Below are 13,722 nucleotides of genomic sequence, written 5' to 3'. Positions count from 1 at the left end.
CCTTTCTCCAACTATAGGCACCCAGCTATCTTCAGATATTTCTAGATTATTAATATACTATAATACTGCACTTTACCAGAACTGTTTAGACTCAAGAAATAAAAATACTCAAGAATCTTTTTATAACATTTACACATAACCTTTAATATACCATCTATACCCTCAGCAACCTAGTTGTAGCTATTCCAGATCACTATATAGTAATATAAATCCTAATTAATCTTTCTTTTCCACCCATAATCCATCTGTAACCACCAGTTAATAAACTCATTATGTGACATCTTGTCATAAAAAACAAATCTATTCTAGTGATCAGATCCAACACATATCAAAAAAGAAGGAACAAAGAGATCATCTAACTAGTAAAAGCCAGAATCAATTATATAATAACTTACAGATAAAGTAATTTATTATGTTAAGAGAGATAAAAGATCATTAATATCTCTATTATAAAGTGACGATATAAAGTCAGAAAGCTGGCTTTAAGATATAACAAAAGATATGTAAGCATCACAAAAGGGAGAAATAAAGAGAAAATATGAATAACATACTAAGATAGAAAAACACTACAATTAGAAAAATAAGAAAAATAAGAAAGTCAAGTTAATTAATATATCAGATAGAATAAATCCTTATTCTCTCATTCATTGGTTTAGTATACTAATATTATGTGGACCTAATACATTATCCCTATAATAACCCAGTAATAGCCCAGAGACAACCCAAAGAACCTAGTCAAGGCCCAGTCAAACCCCAATTAAACCCCAATTCCCACCCCAGTTTCCCCAAGCCTAGCCAAAAAAATTCATCCCATCCTACTTTTAAAGTTGAAGCCTTTAACTTAAATATAGATATCTAGGTATTCTAACAAGCATCAGAATTATCAATAGAACAGTTTGATATTCTAACAATAGTAGAACATTTAAACAGTTCAATACATTCTAATATTCCCCAAAATATTTATTTGATTCATATAGAAATATATAATATATAAATATATATTTAATATATATAACTATATCGATACAACGATAGATACGCATTTTCCCCCCACACCATAGATATGGCCTTTCCATGTAGAACAAGGCATTATAAAAGATAAGCAACAGTGAATTCGATATGCCCTTTTCATATTTAAGAAATTCCTTAAAGATTTCATTGATTTCCTGGTAGAAAGTGTTCTATTTCAATGTAAATATCAAAACAGGAAAAATGACAGCATGTAATTTAAATAATTATACCATAATTTATACCAGAACTAGGTCAAAATGGGTTATTTCTGGGTTTTCTGGGGCCCCAGTGACTGGGCCTGGGTTAAGCCTGGGTTATAAAGCTTCGACCCAGACCCAGACCGGGTTGGGTTTTGGGTCGTGACCTTCGACCCAAAATGGGTTATGCGGAAGTCTAGTTCTATGGTCACAGCAGCCTGGTCAAGCTACTCTATAGAAATCTAGCGAACATCAATATCTACAGAAATACATAGGCAAAAGAAGAACTCACCAGATAACATTTGGCCATAGACTTTTTTAACCCCTTACACCAGGGGTAGGGTTCATTGCCAGGGCCAGGGTACTCTAGATTAGAGTTATGGCCTAATGACTACAGGCACCGCTGATAACATAGGAAATATATCTCTAAGAGACGCGTATGAGGCCTATAATAGAATAAAGAGGTCAGTATACTGGGCAGCATAGCATTGGCTTTATTGTTTTTATTATCATTATTGTCTTCGTCCTCAACATCATCCCCATCAGTATTGGCAGAGAAAGAGGAGCGTACATACTTCTTTATAAAAAGAGAAACAGCAGCGGACTTATCCTTCTTTAAGAGTAACTTCTTTAATAATTTCTTTTATACTACAGACCATAGCATATCAGTAGCTACATTATCAGTAGTATATATTAGCTAGATACAGCCTGACGTAGAAATATCCCTACTAGAGGATGAGATGATTAATAAAGTAGCTAGGAAATAGTAAGAAGTCTTCTTTTTTAAAGCTATTCTACAAACTGTCAGTAAATAATAAACTGAGCAAACGTTTAAACAGATATTATAATTAATATAAAATAATCAGCAGAGGATATATTACTTATGTTTAGATAGTATAAATAAATAAAAGAGCAGAGAGAATAAGCATAGGGTTAATAGCAGCACAATAAACTATTTAATAATAAAGAAGAAGAAATATGTAAAGTGGGTGGTGTCTGAATGTCATAAGAATCGATAACGCTCAGCCAATAGATGTGACAGCGGACGCTAGTTACATAAGCAAAGGTTATTGGATATTCTCGTGGGGTAGAATCTCTGATTGTACCCGAGAAGGAAGAAACGCCTACACTTATACTCCCGCATGGAATGACTCATCGAACGGAAGCCTGTGTCGTATGGAAATGGTTTCCATACGAAAACAGACTCCGTACGAAAAGAGATCCCGTACGGAAAGGATCTCCACGCGAAAAGAGTCTCCATACGAAAAGACCCACCTTACGGACTTAGGCACGTGACTGCATAGTCAACATAGTGAGACTATGCTAAGGAACTATGTACTGACATAGTCAAGCAGAGCTTGACTATGCTCGCTATGTTTAGGATCAGCTATATAAGGACACTCATTTACCATCATGTATCTAGCTTATTGTGTTTTATTCTCTCAAGCAAATAGCATACTACTATTACTCTTCAACATACTTTGCAGCCTATCATTGCGATAGTACTCTACTTATTCTAGGATTGCCTTACACAAACTTCTCATCTTGCCTTCTGTTAGCAGAATACCCACCCCGATTCACATCTTGGTGACGAGTTGTTGAAACGATTGACAATAAAACACCCTCATAACACGAAGTTTTGAGAACTAGGTAAGCAATCGAACCTTACTAACGAGCTAATCATGGCAGGAAATAGCAACGCACCAGCAGCAGGACCGGCAACTCCGCGCCCACCTGCAAGACAAGCAAGACCAGTCGATCAAGACAGTGACGATGAACCCGACGAGCAAACCCAGCAAAGATTCACCACGTTGGAAAGAGTCATCGATCAAATGAATGAACACATTCAAAGACTGCAAGCTGCGGTCGCTGAAAGAGACGATCATGTCAACCAACTCGAAGCTCAAGTCATGGCTATACCACCTGGCGAAGCTGGAACAGCCGGCAACAGGGTCAAACTACCAAAACCCATGACCTTCGACGGAACTAGATCCAAGTTGAAGACATTTTTGGTCAACATGGAAATGCATATCGAAGCCAACCAGATCACCCATGACAAAAAGAAAATGATCTTTGTGGCATCATGCTTTACCGATGCAGCAGCAGAATGGATACAACCCATGCTAAGTGAATTGTACACTACCGACAGAAGTAGTTGGGGGACTATCACCAGGGAACTGTTTTCGAACTACGGCATGTTCAAACAGAAACTTGGAGAAGCGTTCGGAAACATCGACGAGCTACGGACCGCGGAAAGACAACTAAGATACCTACGACAGACCGGATCCGCTCAGCAGTTGGCAACCAAATTCCGACAGATAGTAACACCACTACACTATGATGATGCTATTCAAATCGCAACCTTTGAGAACATGCTCAAGGAAGAAGTCCAGACGGAACTCATCAAACTCGACCGACCCGACAACATTGACAGATTCATTGAGATGGCGGTCAAGATTGACAACAAACTGTTCGAGATCAAACAGAAGCGACAGGAGTTTCAGAGATGGAAGAAAGTTGGAGGATTCCCTCAGTATGCCAACACATCGGCAAAGCGAGGAACCCAATACGACAAGGACGGCGATGTCAAGATGCAGCTCAACAACGTGATCAGTAAGGAAGAAATGGCCAAGCGCAAGGAAAACAAAGCCTGTTACAAGTGCGGACGAAAAGGACACTTTGCACGACAGTGCCGATCAGGGCAAGGCAGACAGAACGGTAACGCCAGCCCTCAGAAAATAACAACAGTCCATCAACAAATTGCGGCCATACACCAGACAATTGTGACCCCCTCGGACAGTGAGGAGGAGGAGTCAGAAAATGAACAGGTCGACGAAGTCAAGGACTTCTGGGGACCGATACTAGAAAAGGAAATATACGAATCGCTCAAGAATTTTGAGCACGAAGATACCCCTGGGCAATCTAAGGGACGCCTCAGACAGAGTTCAGAAAGGGAACCACCCCAGGAAGAAGACGCTAACCCGGAAGAAGCGCAACCTCACCTACGACAAGGTCAAGAGAAAGGACCGATCAGAGAACCTCGCAGAGAAGACCAATACAGCAAAACCGCTGGACGGCGTATTGATGACCTTTCATCAGGAAGTGAAAGCCAACACCCCCTGACGTTTCGAGACGGTGGAAAAGACAAGGAAGTTGACCACGAGGACTCGGATCGAGAATCAGACACCCCGCAACAATCGCAGTTAGCAAAAACAACCAACCTCAGAGAAGACGCCGCAAGGGCGATCAACCAAGCAAACGAAACAATCAGACTATTCCAGAAACAACCACCAATCACAAGGAAAGAATGGGATTCAGTCCTAGGAACCAGCACGACGGTTCCAGGAACAAGAATTGAGATTCCGGAAACAAACAGTGAAGACTCCGAAACAACAGAGGAATTCCCTGAAATCGACTACGAGGAACCAAAACGAGAATGCAGTTGCGAACCACCCAAACCAGTATGCTGGGAAGATTCTATTCAGACATACCGACAACACATCCTCGAATGCGAAAAATGCCACGAGTGGACATTTCACAAATGCGATATGCACGGAAAAAAGAACATCGCACTCGCAAACGAATTCGAATACGTCTCACTCACCAAAGGAACACAGTTGTGCCACCCGATGCTTGGGCATACCGAAAGATGTTCATGCATGTACTACCCACAATATGGAGGACACCATCACAAAAAGATACACTGGACGCAATGCTATGAGTCAAAATGTCCGACTCACCTCGAAGAAAAGGAAAAGAACAAATGGAAGCCAACGGCACCGATGATCATCTATCAACCCATCCCGGACTGCCCGAAGGGCTGGAACGAATGTTGGTGCTACGCAGAAGAAATTTGGCACCCTTTCCATAATAGCATCGAAACTGACCAGTGCTACGCGAAAAAATGTCCATACCACGAAGGACGAGTCATCTACACCGATGAAGACTGGACCGAAATTGTTCTATCACAGAAACGATACCTTGAGAGGCACAGAAAGGGACACCACCTTATTGCCACAACTATCAAGACAGGAGAAACTGTGATCATTATCAAGGGAACAATCAACGGACACGAAGCCAAACTACTCCTCGACTCGGGAGCATCAACGAACTACATTAGCGAAGCATACGTCAAGAAAAACAGGATCCAAACGCACGAGACAAACCTATGGCATACTGTACAAAATTTTGAAGGACAAATCACGATCGAAGGATTCGTACGACGAACTGGAAACATCACACTCAAATCAGGAGAACACGAAGAAAGCATCCAACTGGATTTAAGTCCGTTCGAGCGAAAGGATTTCGACATTATACTCGGAATGACGTGGCTACGGAAACATAATCCTGTCATTGACTGGAAACACGAGACGGTGTCAATAGACCTGAAAACGCTGCAAACAGAGCAGATGGGGATCAAGCCGAACCAGCAGTTGAAGGTGAAACATGCTGAAGAAATAAACGAAATAGGCCGACAAATTGAAACACGAAAGAAACCAAAAGAAATCTACGAAAAAGAACTAAAGGAAGTGCTCGACAAGCTACCAGAAAAATATCGGGACTTTACCGAATTATTTGTGAAGAAAGAATATCGACTACCACAACACGAAACAGAATACGAAGCAGAGATACCGCTCAAGGAAGGAGCACAGGTACCACAAGTGAAGCAACGACAAATCTCACAAGATGAACTCCGAACTACTAAGGAATTCATTGAGAAATTCTTAGCAGCCGGTTACATCAGAGAATCAAAAGCAAAGGCTTCTGCACAAGCAATGTTTGTACCAAAACGCGACGGATCACCACGAATGGTCATCGACTACCGAAAATTAAACAATATGACCGAAGACGACGCAAACAAAGCACCACACCAGGAACAGAAGAGAGATTTATTGCAAGGCGCAAAAATCATGACAATGTTCGACGTTGAATGGGGATACTACAACCTACGAATGAAAAATGACGACATCTGGAAAACAGCATTCCTTACAGACTTGGGACTGTACGAATGGCTAGTAGCGCCTATGGGACTCAAACGGCTACCAGCAGAATTCGCGAGGTTTATGACCCACATCCTACGAGAATACCTTAACCTCTTCGTTGCAGTATACTTCGATGATGTTATAGTCTACTCAAAAGACCCGAAGGAACACGATAACCATGTACGACTGGTTATGACAAAACTTATGGAAGCAGGATTGACTCTCAAAATCAAGAAGTGTGAATTCGACACCACACGAGTCAACTACCTAGGAATGGTATATACAACAAACGGACTAGAGATACCGAAAGAAAAATTAGACGCTATCCTCGAATGGCCAACTCCAACGAACGTCCACGACGTACAATCTTTTCTTGGAGCCAGCGGATACGTTCGACGATATCTTGAGAAATACTCAGACGTTACAACACCAATGACAGAATTGCTGAAAAAAGACGAACCATTTGATTGGACAGCAAGAAGACAACGATCTTTTGAAAACGTTAAAGAACTCGTTAAAATTGCGCCAATATTACAACTGTTTAACCCAGAATTACAAAGCATTCTACGAACAGACGCATCTGGATATGCTCTTGGAGCAATCCATGAACAAATCAATGAAAAGGGAGAAACGCAGATTGTCGCATTCTACTCGAGAAAGTTTACATCGGCGGAAGTTAACTACGACGTTCACGACCGAGAATTACTCGCGATAGTTCAAGCATTTCGACAATGGCGACACTATCTCCAAGGAGCAAAACATGAAGTAATCGTCAAAAGCGACCATCACAATTTGAAATACTTCACGACAACAAAAGAATTATCTGGAAGACAAATACGATGGGCCGAAGAACTAGCCAAATTCAATTACAGGATTGAACATATTCCAGGAAAACAAAATGCAGCCGCAGACGCATTAAGCAGACGACCAGATTACGCGATCGGGATAGAACCCCCCAAGACAAACATTCTGCAAGAAGAATCAGGAGTTCTACGCCACAACCACAATGCAATCATTGCGACCGCAATAAGAGTTGTTGACGATGATCCATTCTACGAACGAATGCATCAGGAAACCAACAAGGATCAAAAAATACAAGAAGAATTACAAGCCGGACAAGTTACGAAAAATGTTCAGAAAGGCTTAGCGATATGGAATGGAATGATCAGAGTACCGCAGAATATGACTACGGAAGTCATTCAGCGCTACCACGATCCTCCAACAAAAGGACACCAAGGAGTTGAAAGGACAATCGAAATGATTACCCGAACATTCTACTTTCCTTATGTCCGAAAAAGGGTTGAGAATTACATCAGAAACTGCGACGAATGCAACAGAAACAAGGCAGTACACCACAAACCCTTTGGAAAAATGCAAATACCGGAAGTACCAGAAGAAGCATGGAAAAGTATCACTGTTGACTTTATCCAAGGACTACCGCAGTCCAAGGACCCAGTAACAGGAGTTACCTACACCGATGCCATAATAACAGTCGACCGACTTACGAAATATGTTATCCTAGAACCAACACCAAAGGATATGACAGCAGAACAATGTGCAAAACTTATGTTACGAAAAGTTTTTGTATGGACCGGATTACCAAACGAACTCATCACGGACCGAGACAAGTTGTTCACATCCAAATATTGGCAGACAATTGCAAAAGCATGCGGAATGCATCACAAACTATCAACCGCGAATCACCAACAGACTGATGGCCAGTCTGAAAGAATGATTCAAACAGTTGAACAGTATTTTCGACACTATTTAGACTGGGAACAAGATAACTGGGTAGAACTACTACCATTAGCACAGTTCGCATTAAACAATGCAGAAAACGCTACGACGAAACAAGTTCCACATTTTGCAAATCTTGGACGACACCCAAGAATGACATGGTCTGAAGTACCACGAGAAGGATTATCCGAAGCCGCGATAATACAAGCCAACAAACTACAGGCACTCCATCAGACAATATCGAAAGACATCAAGTGGGCTGAAAACCGAATGAAGACCTACTACGACAAGAAGCGCGAGGACGCGCCAATCCTCAAAAAGGGGGAGAAAGTTTACTTACTACGACGAACAATTGGACAGAAAAATTTCAACATTCCAAGCAAGAGACCAAGCAACAAACTTGACGCTATCAAATACGGACCTTTCACGATTCAAGAAAAACTCGCCAACGACAATTACAAACTCCGACTACCAGCAAGAATGAAAGTGCACCCAGTATTTCACATCTCATTATTGGAACCAACCGAAAACCCAGAAAACAGTAACGACGAAGCAACCGAGGATGAATATGAAGTTGAAAACATTCTGAAGAGAAAGTTAGTGGAAGGAAGAATCTTTTACTTAGTCAGCTGGAAAGGATACGGACCTGAACACAATTCATGGGAACCAGTTAGGCATTTGAACTGCCCCGAAAAGATTCGAGCGTTTCGCCAGAAAGAAACTCGGAAAGGACGTGGTCGAACTCGTTGTTAGACGACACGGGAAACTCCTGGATGGCAGCCGCAATCATCTCGTTTGATTTTTGCAGCTCGGCCTCTCGTTTCCGTTCCTCCTCCTCCTTCTCCTCCAAACGCTCCAACTCCTCCACATCCTTAATATCCGTCTGGATAAACTGACCGGCGCGCTTCTGAAGCAGCTTCCGCTGTTTCTTGAGACGAAGAAGTTTCGCTAGAGTTGCCTCCTCATCCTCCTCAATTTTCTTTTGAGCAGCCAACAACTTCTTCCATGCCAAATCCGAAGACGCCATCTCAACACAGCGACCGCGACCGCTGCGAACACACTCACTGCAACGCTTTGAAATTTCTGATTTAATACACGACTTCCCTGAGAGAGCACACTTGTGGCAAGGGAAAAGAAGAACGATCCCGGTTTCAACAATACGGGCGAACAAATTGTTTTTATCGATATTTTGCTTTGACGACATGGTTAGAACATCACCACCAAGAATGTTAACGAAAAAGGAATCAGCCTACCTGTGCGACGGGGACCTGCGACTATTTATGTGACTGTCGGGACGCCAGCCTTCGAAGGAGGGGATTGTCATAAGAATCGATAACGCTCAGCCAATAGATGTGACAGCGGACGCTAGTTACATAAGCAAAGGTTATTGGATATTCTCGTGGGGTAGAATCTCTGATTGTACCCGAGAAGGAAGAAACGCCTACACTTATACTCCCGCATGGAATGACTCATCGAACGGAAGCCTGTGTCGTATGGAAATGGTTTCCATACGAAAACAGACTCCGTACGAAAAGAGATCCCGTACGGAAAGGATCTCCACGCGAAAAGAGTCTCCATACGAAAAGACCCACCTTACGGACTTAGGCACGTGACTGCATAGTCAACATAGTGAGACTATGCTAAGGAACTATGTACTGACATAGTCAAGCAGAGCTTGACTATGCTCGCTATGTTTAGGATCAGCTATATAAGGACACTCATTTACCATCATGTATCTAGCTTATTGTGTTTTATTCTCTCAAGCAAATAGCATACTACTATTACTCTTCAACATACTTTGCAGCCTATCATTGCGATAGTACTCTACTTATTCTAGGATTGCCTTACACAAACTTCTCATCTTGCCTTCTGTTAGCAGAATACCCACCCCGATTCACATCTTGGTGACGAGTTGTTGAAACGATTGACACTGAAAGACTTATATATGAGGGAGTTGGAACCTACTGGGCTCTGAGGGGGTTCCTACTAGGAGGCGAGGCAGTATATAAAGTAAATAGATATGGGTTATATTGATATAGAATAAACCGCTTGAGCCCCTTCATCCTGGGGGATGGGGTCTCAAGCTTATAAGCCTGATCTAGATGAGATCCTACTTCCTAACAGGGTTATATTCACCGAGCATGAGGGGTAGATGCATCCTTTGTGATGTATCAACTCAACCCGCGGAGGATATGCAGGCCTTTGTAAGCCGGATCGGCATCCCCGAGCCTGGCACTTCACAAAATAAATAACAGCCCAATCTATAAATAATATATTAATAACACATATAGATGGGTCTATACACTATATATACTAGTCTTTATAATAATAGCACCTAAGCTTATTTATATCTTCTATAAGAACCTATATAAAGAATACTAGCGCAGCTTCTAAGAAAAGAAGAGGTAATATAAGGCTGTAAAATCTTTAGAATGTACTAAATACCACACCTCACTACACTAGCCTTATAGAAGATTGCTAAGCCACTAATGAAGCAGCATATATATACTGACCTTCATATAGGGGTTGCTAAAGGTCAGCAATCAGTTTGACTACCTAGCGAACCATAGCTTTACTATCGAATCTAACTCTTGCCTGCTCTCTATATAATATCCTCACATTTTAGTATTTATCTTGGCTAGAATGACTTTATATAGATAACTAGATTTTATAGGTGTAGTATTTTTCTTAGCTAAAATAACTAGAAAGACAGGTCTGGCAAGTATAGATAATAGAGATAGATAGATAAGAAGATGGAAGCGAGAGCCTGAGGAAATATCACTCTCCCGCCGAAAAACCCTCCCCCTACCCCGAACCCCGGCCCCCCGCGCCCCCCTGATATATTCTCTTTGAGTTTCTTTTTGGTGAAATGCTTGAATCTTTTTAGGGCAGTTTAAGTGTTTAATTAGTTTCTATGAATTATATTTAGGTTTATATTTTTTCTAGCTGATTAAATAAAAGATTCTTTTTTTTATTAATTTTTTTTTTAGAATATTTTTAACTTTATATTTATTTTTAGTTGCTTTATTGTTATTATTTTCTAGATTTTTGGTTAGTTTTAATAATAAAATATAAAATACTGAATGTACTTTTATTTTTACTAATAGTTAGAATTTATAATTATTATTAGCGAGTTTTTTTTGAATTATGAAAGATCTGTATTTAATAGTATTAAGTTTATTACTTAGTCTTTTACTTAGAATATTAAATTTTTTCTATAAATAAAAATAATTTAAATATTTAGATTAAGATATTTTATCTTGATTAGCTCTTTTTTTCTATTATATTATAGCATATCTATAAATATTACTTCTTCAGCTCTAAGAATCCTAATCTTTACTGGCCTAAACCAGACTCATTTCTAGATATTAATAATTTTCTATAGAGAAAAATAATCAAGAAGTGTTGACACAGCGAATATATAAGTATAGTTAATATAAAAGGTGAGACTAATTAATTACTCTTACTACTAGTTGTATATAACTATAGGACCTAAAAAACTATTACTACTTATCTGTACTTTTCTTCTAGCTAATAATCTAGTAATCAGACTTTACAACTTTACTAGATCTGCTATTAATAACTTTGAGCCTTTAGTTTAGGAAGAAGACTGATACCAAATTTCATATTCCTCTGGGCTTTTAAGACTAATTTATTTGCACTTAGCAGCTTGCTTTATAAAATTTCTATGGAAAGTCATCTATACAACGCGATTAAAGATACTGATATTGAATAAACTATTTATAATCAAAGGACAACAAGAAGAGACGATTATTAGAATTCAATCATCTAGTATCACAATCAATAGTTCCCTAGATTTAGATAAAGCTTATATAAATTAAGTACTGTAGCAAGGCTGGTCAAATATTTATAATAACAAACAACTGAAATGTTTTCTATCAAAATGTTTTCTATCAGTGATACTCTTTCATCAAGCAACGAACGACATATATGTTATACTTATGCTCTGAGTCTCGCACTTAATATAACATTCCAAAGCTCTTAACCGTCCAATTCCTCTATAATAATAAATACTAGTCCACAGTATACTAAGACCAAGGTGCGTTATACCAGGATATAAATAACAGATCTATGGTAATATAATAAAACTGTTATCTGTAGCTTCTCCTATCCAATTTAAAAGGCTATAAAGACTGGCTATTCAAATTCTTATTTCTAATCAAACCTAATAACCTTAGATCTTAATCTTTGAACTTCGTGCTGTATTAAACTTAGAAAGTATTCTCTATTTAGTTAAGAAAGTGTTCTTTAATCTATTTCCAAGGTAGTTAGTCTTCTTTCTTTAGTTATTTCAAGAGATCTAACTCTTCTTAAAAGAATAGTATATATATTTTAATAACCTTATTAGCAATTCCAGGCGCTGCTAATGACTATATATTATCCTTTTCATACCCAGTACACCTTTAATTAATAAAAACAATCAACTTCTCTTTACATTCAAAACAACCCAGCATATCTCTATTCTCTTTCCATAAAAACAAGTACATGATTTCTGATAGAAAGAACTCCATAGTAAGAACTACTCAGATAACAGCGTATAGATTAAAAAGTAAGAAGCCGTCTAGCGGCGATCTGATTGCAGTTTAGGTTATTGGCCAGTCACTTTCTATAGCTGTCAGTCATCTTGTTTTCTTCTTTATGGGACGGTGCAGATCATCTTGGGTTGTCTTTATGTCAATATAATCATCATTATCAGTATTATTAGGATCTTGGGATAAGACTGATTAATTCTTCTGTTTATTGTGGTGTGTATGATAAGAGAGTCTAGTAGTTATAGATCCTTATGACTTAGTAGATTATAATATAGGAACTATCACTTCAACAGAATAATCAGATTAAAAATCTGTTCCTTCATTCTGTGCTGACGTTAACTAATCGTGTATATAGTAAGTATCTACTAGAATAGCCATTTAACTATCCTAATAAGACATCTAATCTTTGTTATGATCATCATCCTTGTCCTGCGTTATAAGGATTGGATCTATATCCGAAACCAGGATCTCAGGAACCACTCCATCAACAGCTTGATCCGTAGGCAGTTCTTTGATCACCTCTGAGACCGGTTGCGTGGTCTTGGTACGTTCGATGCAGTCGAATTCAGCTGCCAGTGCCACCACGGCTGACCTAGAACATTGTGTGCGCATAGACGGACCGGAGTTGTTCGCAAAATCTACTACGCGGACAAGATCCGTAGGGTTCGCAGCAGCATCAACGGGGTTGTCTATTGCCACACGAGCTTGCCTGGTATCGCAGACCACCGTGGGTTCAGATTAACATTCTCCATTCCCCGTCACTGAAATGTCTACATTAACCTATTAGAGAAGAACTAGGCGCGCTAGCTTAGTAAAGGAAACGTACTCTCGTTCTGACCGGAACCACAGGAGGCGTTCAGACCGTTGTCGGAGTGGCATACAGCTCTGGCTGATCCGCGCGACTCGGACTCCGTAAACTCCGGTGGTATATCTCGCGGTCCTTTGTCGCCGGGGCTGGCATGCTGAGTAATAAGGTACAGTAAATAAAGGCTTACTTCTTATCTTATTACTAAGAAATCGATCTCTACATAGCTATATATGCCCTATAATCATCCTATTCCTAATCTGAAGTTCACATATAAAAGTACCCTTCTAACAAAACTGCTTGGTATCCTTAAAGAGTACCAAGGTGGGGCGGTATAGGAGATTAGTGGACCACTAAAAATAAGTATCAGGAGACACTAGCGCCAACACATAAGCGAATCCCACGGCGCGAATCATTTCGACTTCAGCGACGAGGAG

At 39.9% G+C, this 13,722-nt stretch overlaps 2 protein-coding genes across 2 annotated transcripts; one reads left to right on the top strand and one right to left on the bottom strand.

Annotated features, from left to right (window-relative positions):
- Positions 1–2,890: 2,890 nt before the first annotated feature.
- On the top strand, positions 2,891–5,873 carry TRUGW13939_00011 (uncharacterized protein; the record flags this gene model as incomplete). The annotated part of the gene is made up of 2 exons (XM_035483226.1): positions 2,891–5,785; positions 5,835–5,873. The coding sequence occupies 2 exons, from the start codon at positions 2,891–2,893 to the stop codon at positions 5,871–5,873; spliced, it is 2,934 nt and encodes a 977-aa protein (XP_035339119.1).
- A 7,006-nt stretch (positions 5,874–12,879) lies between these two features.
- TRUGW13939_00010 (uncharacterized protein) lies at positions 12,880–13,359 on the bottom strand (the record flags this gene model as incomplete). Its single annotated transcript, XM_035483225.1, has 2 exons — positions 12,880–13,189; positions 13,307–13,359. 2 exons carry the CDS (start codon positions 13,357–13,359, stop codon positions 12,880–12,882), a joined length of 363 nt encoding a protein of 120 aa, XP_035339118.1.
- Between the last annotated feature and the right edge of the window lie 363 nt (positions 13,360–13,722).

Source organism: Talaromyces rugulosus, chromosome I, assembly GCF_013368755.1.
Source record: "Talaromyces rugulosus chromosome I, complete sequence".
Lineage (NCBI taxonomy): Eukaryota > Fungi > Ascomycota > Eurotiomycetes > Eurotiales > Trichocomaceae > Talaromyces > Talaromyces rugulosus.
This window is presented reverse-complemented; position numbering and strand designations above follow the sequence as displayed.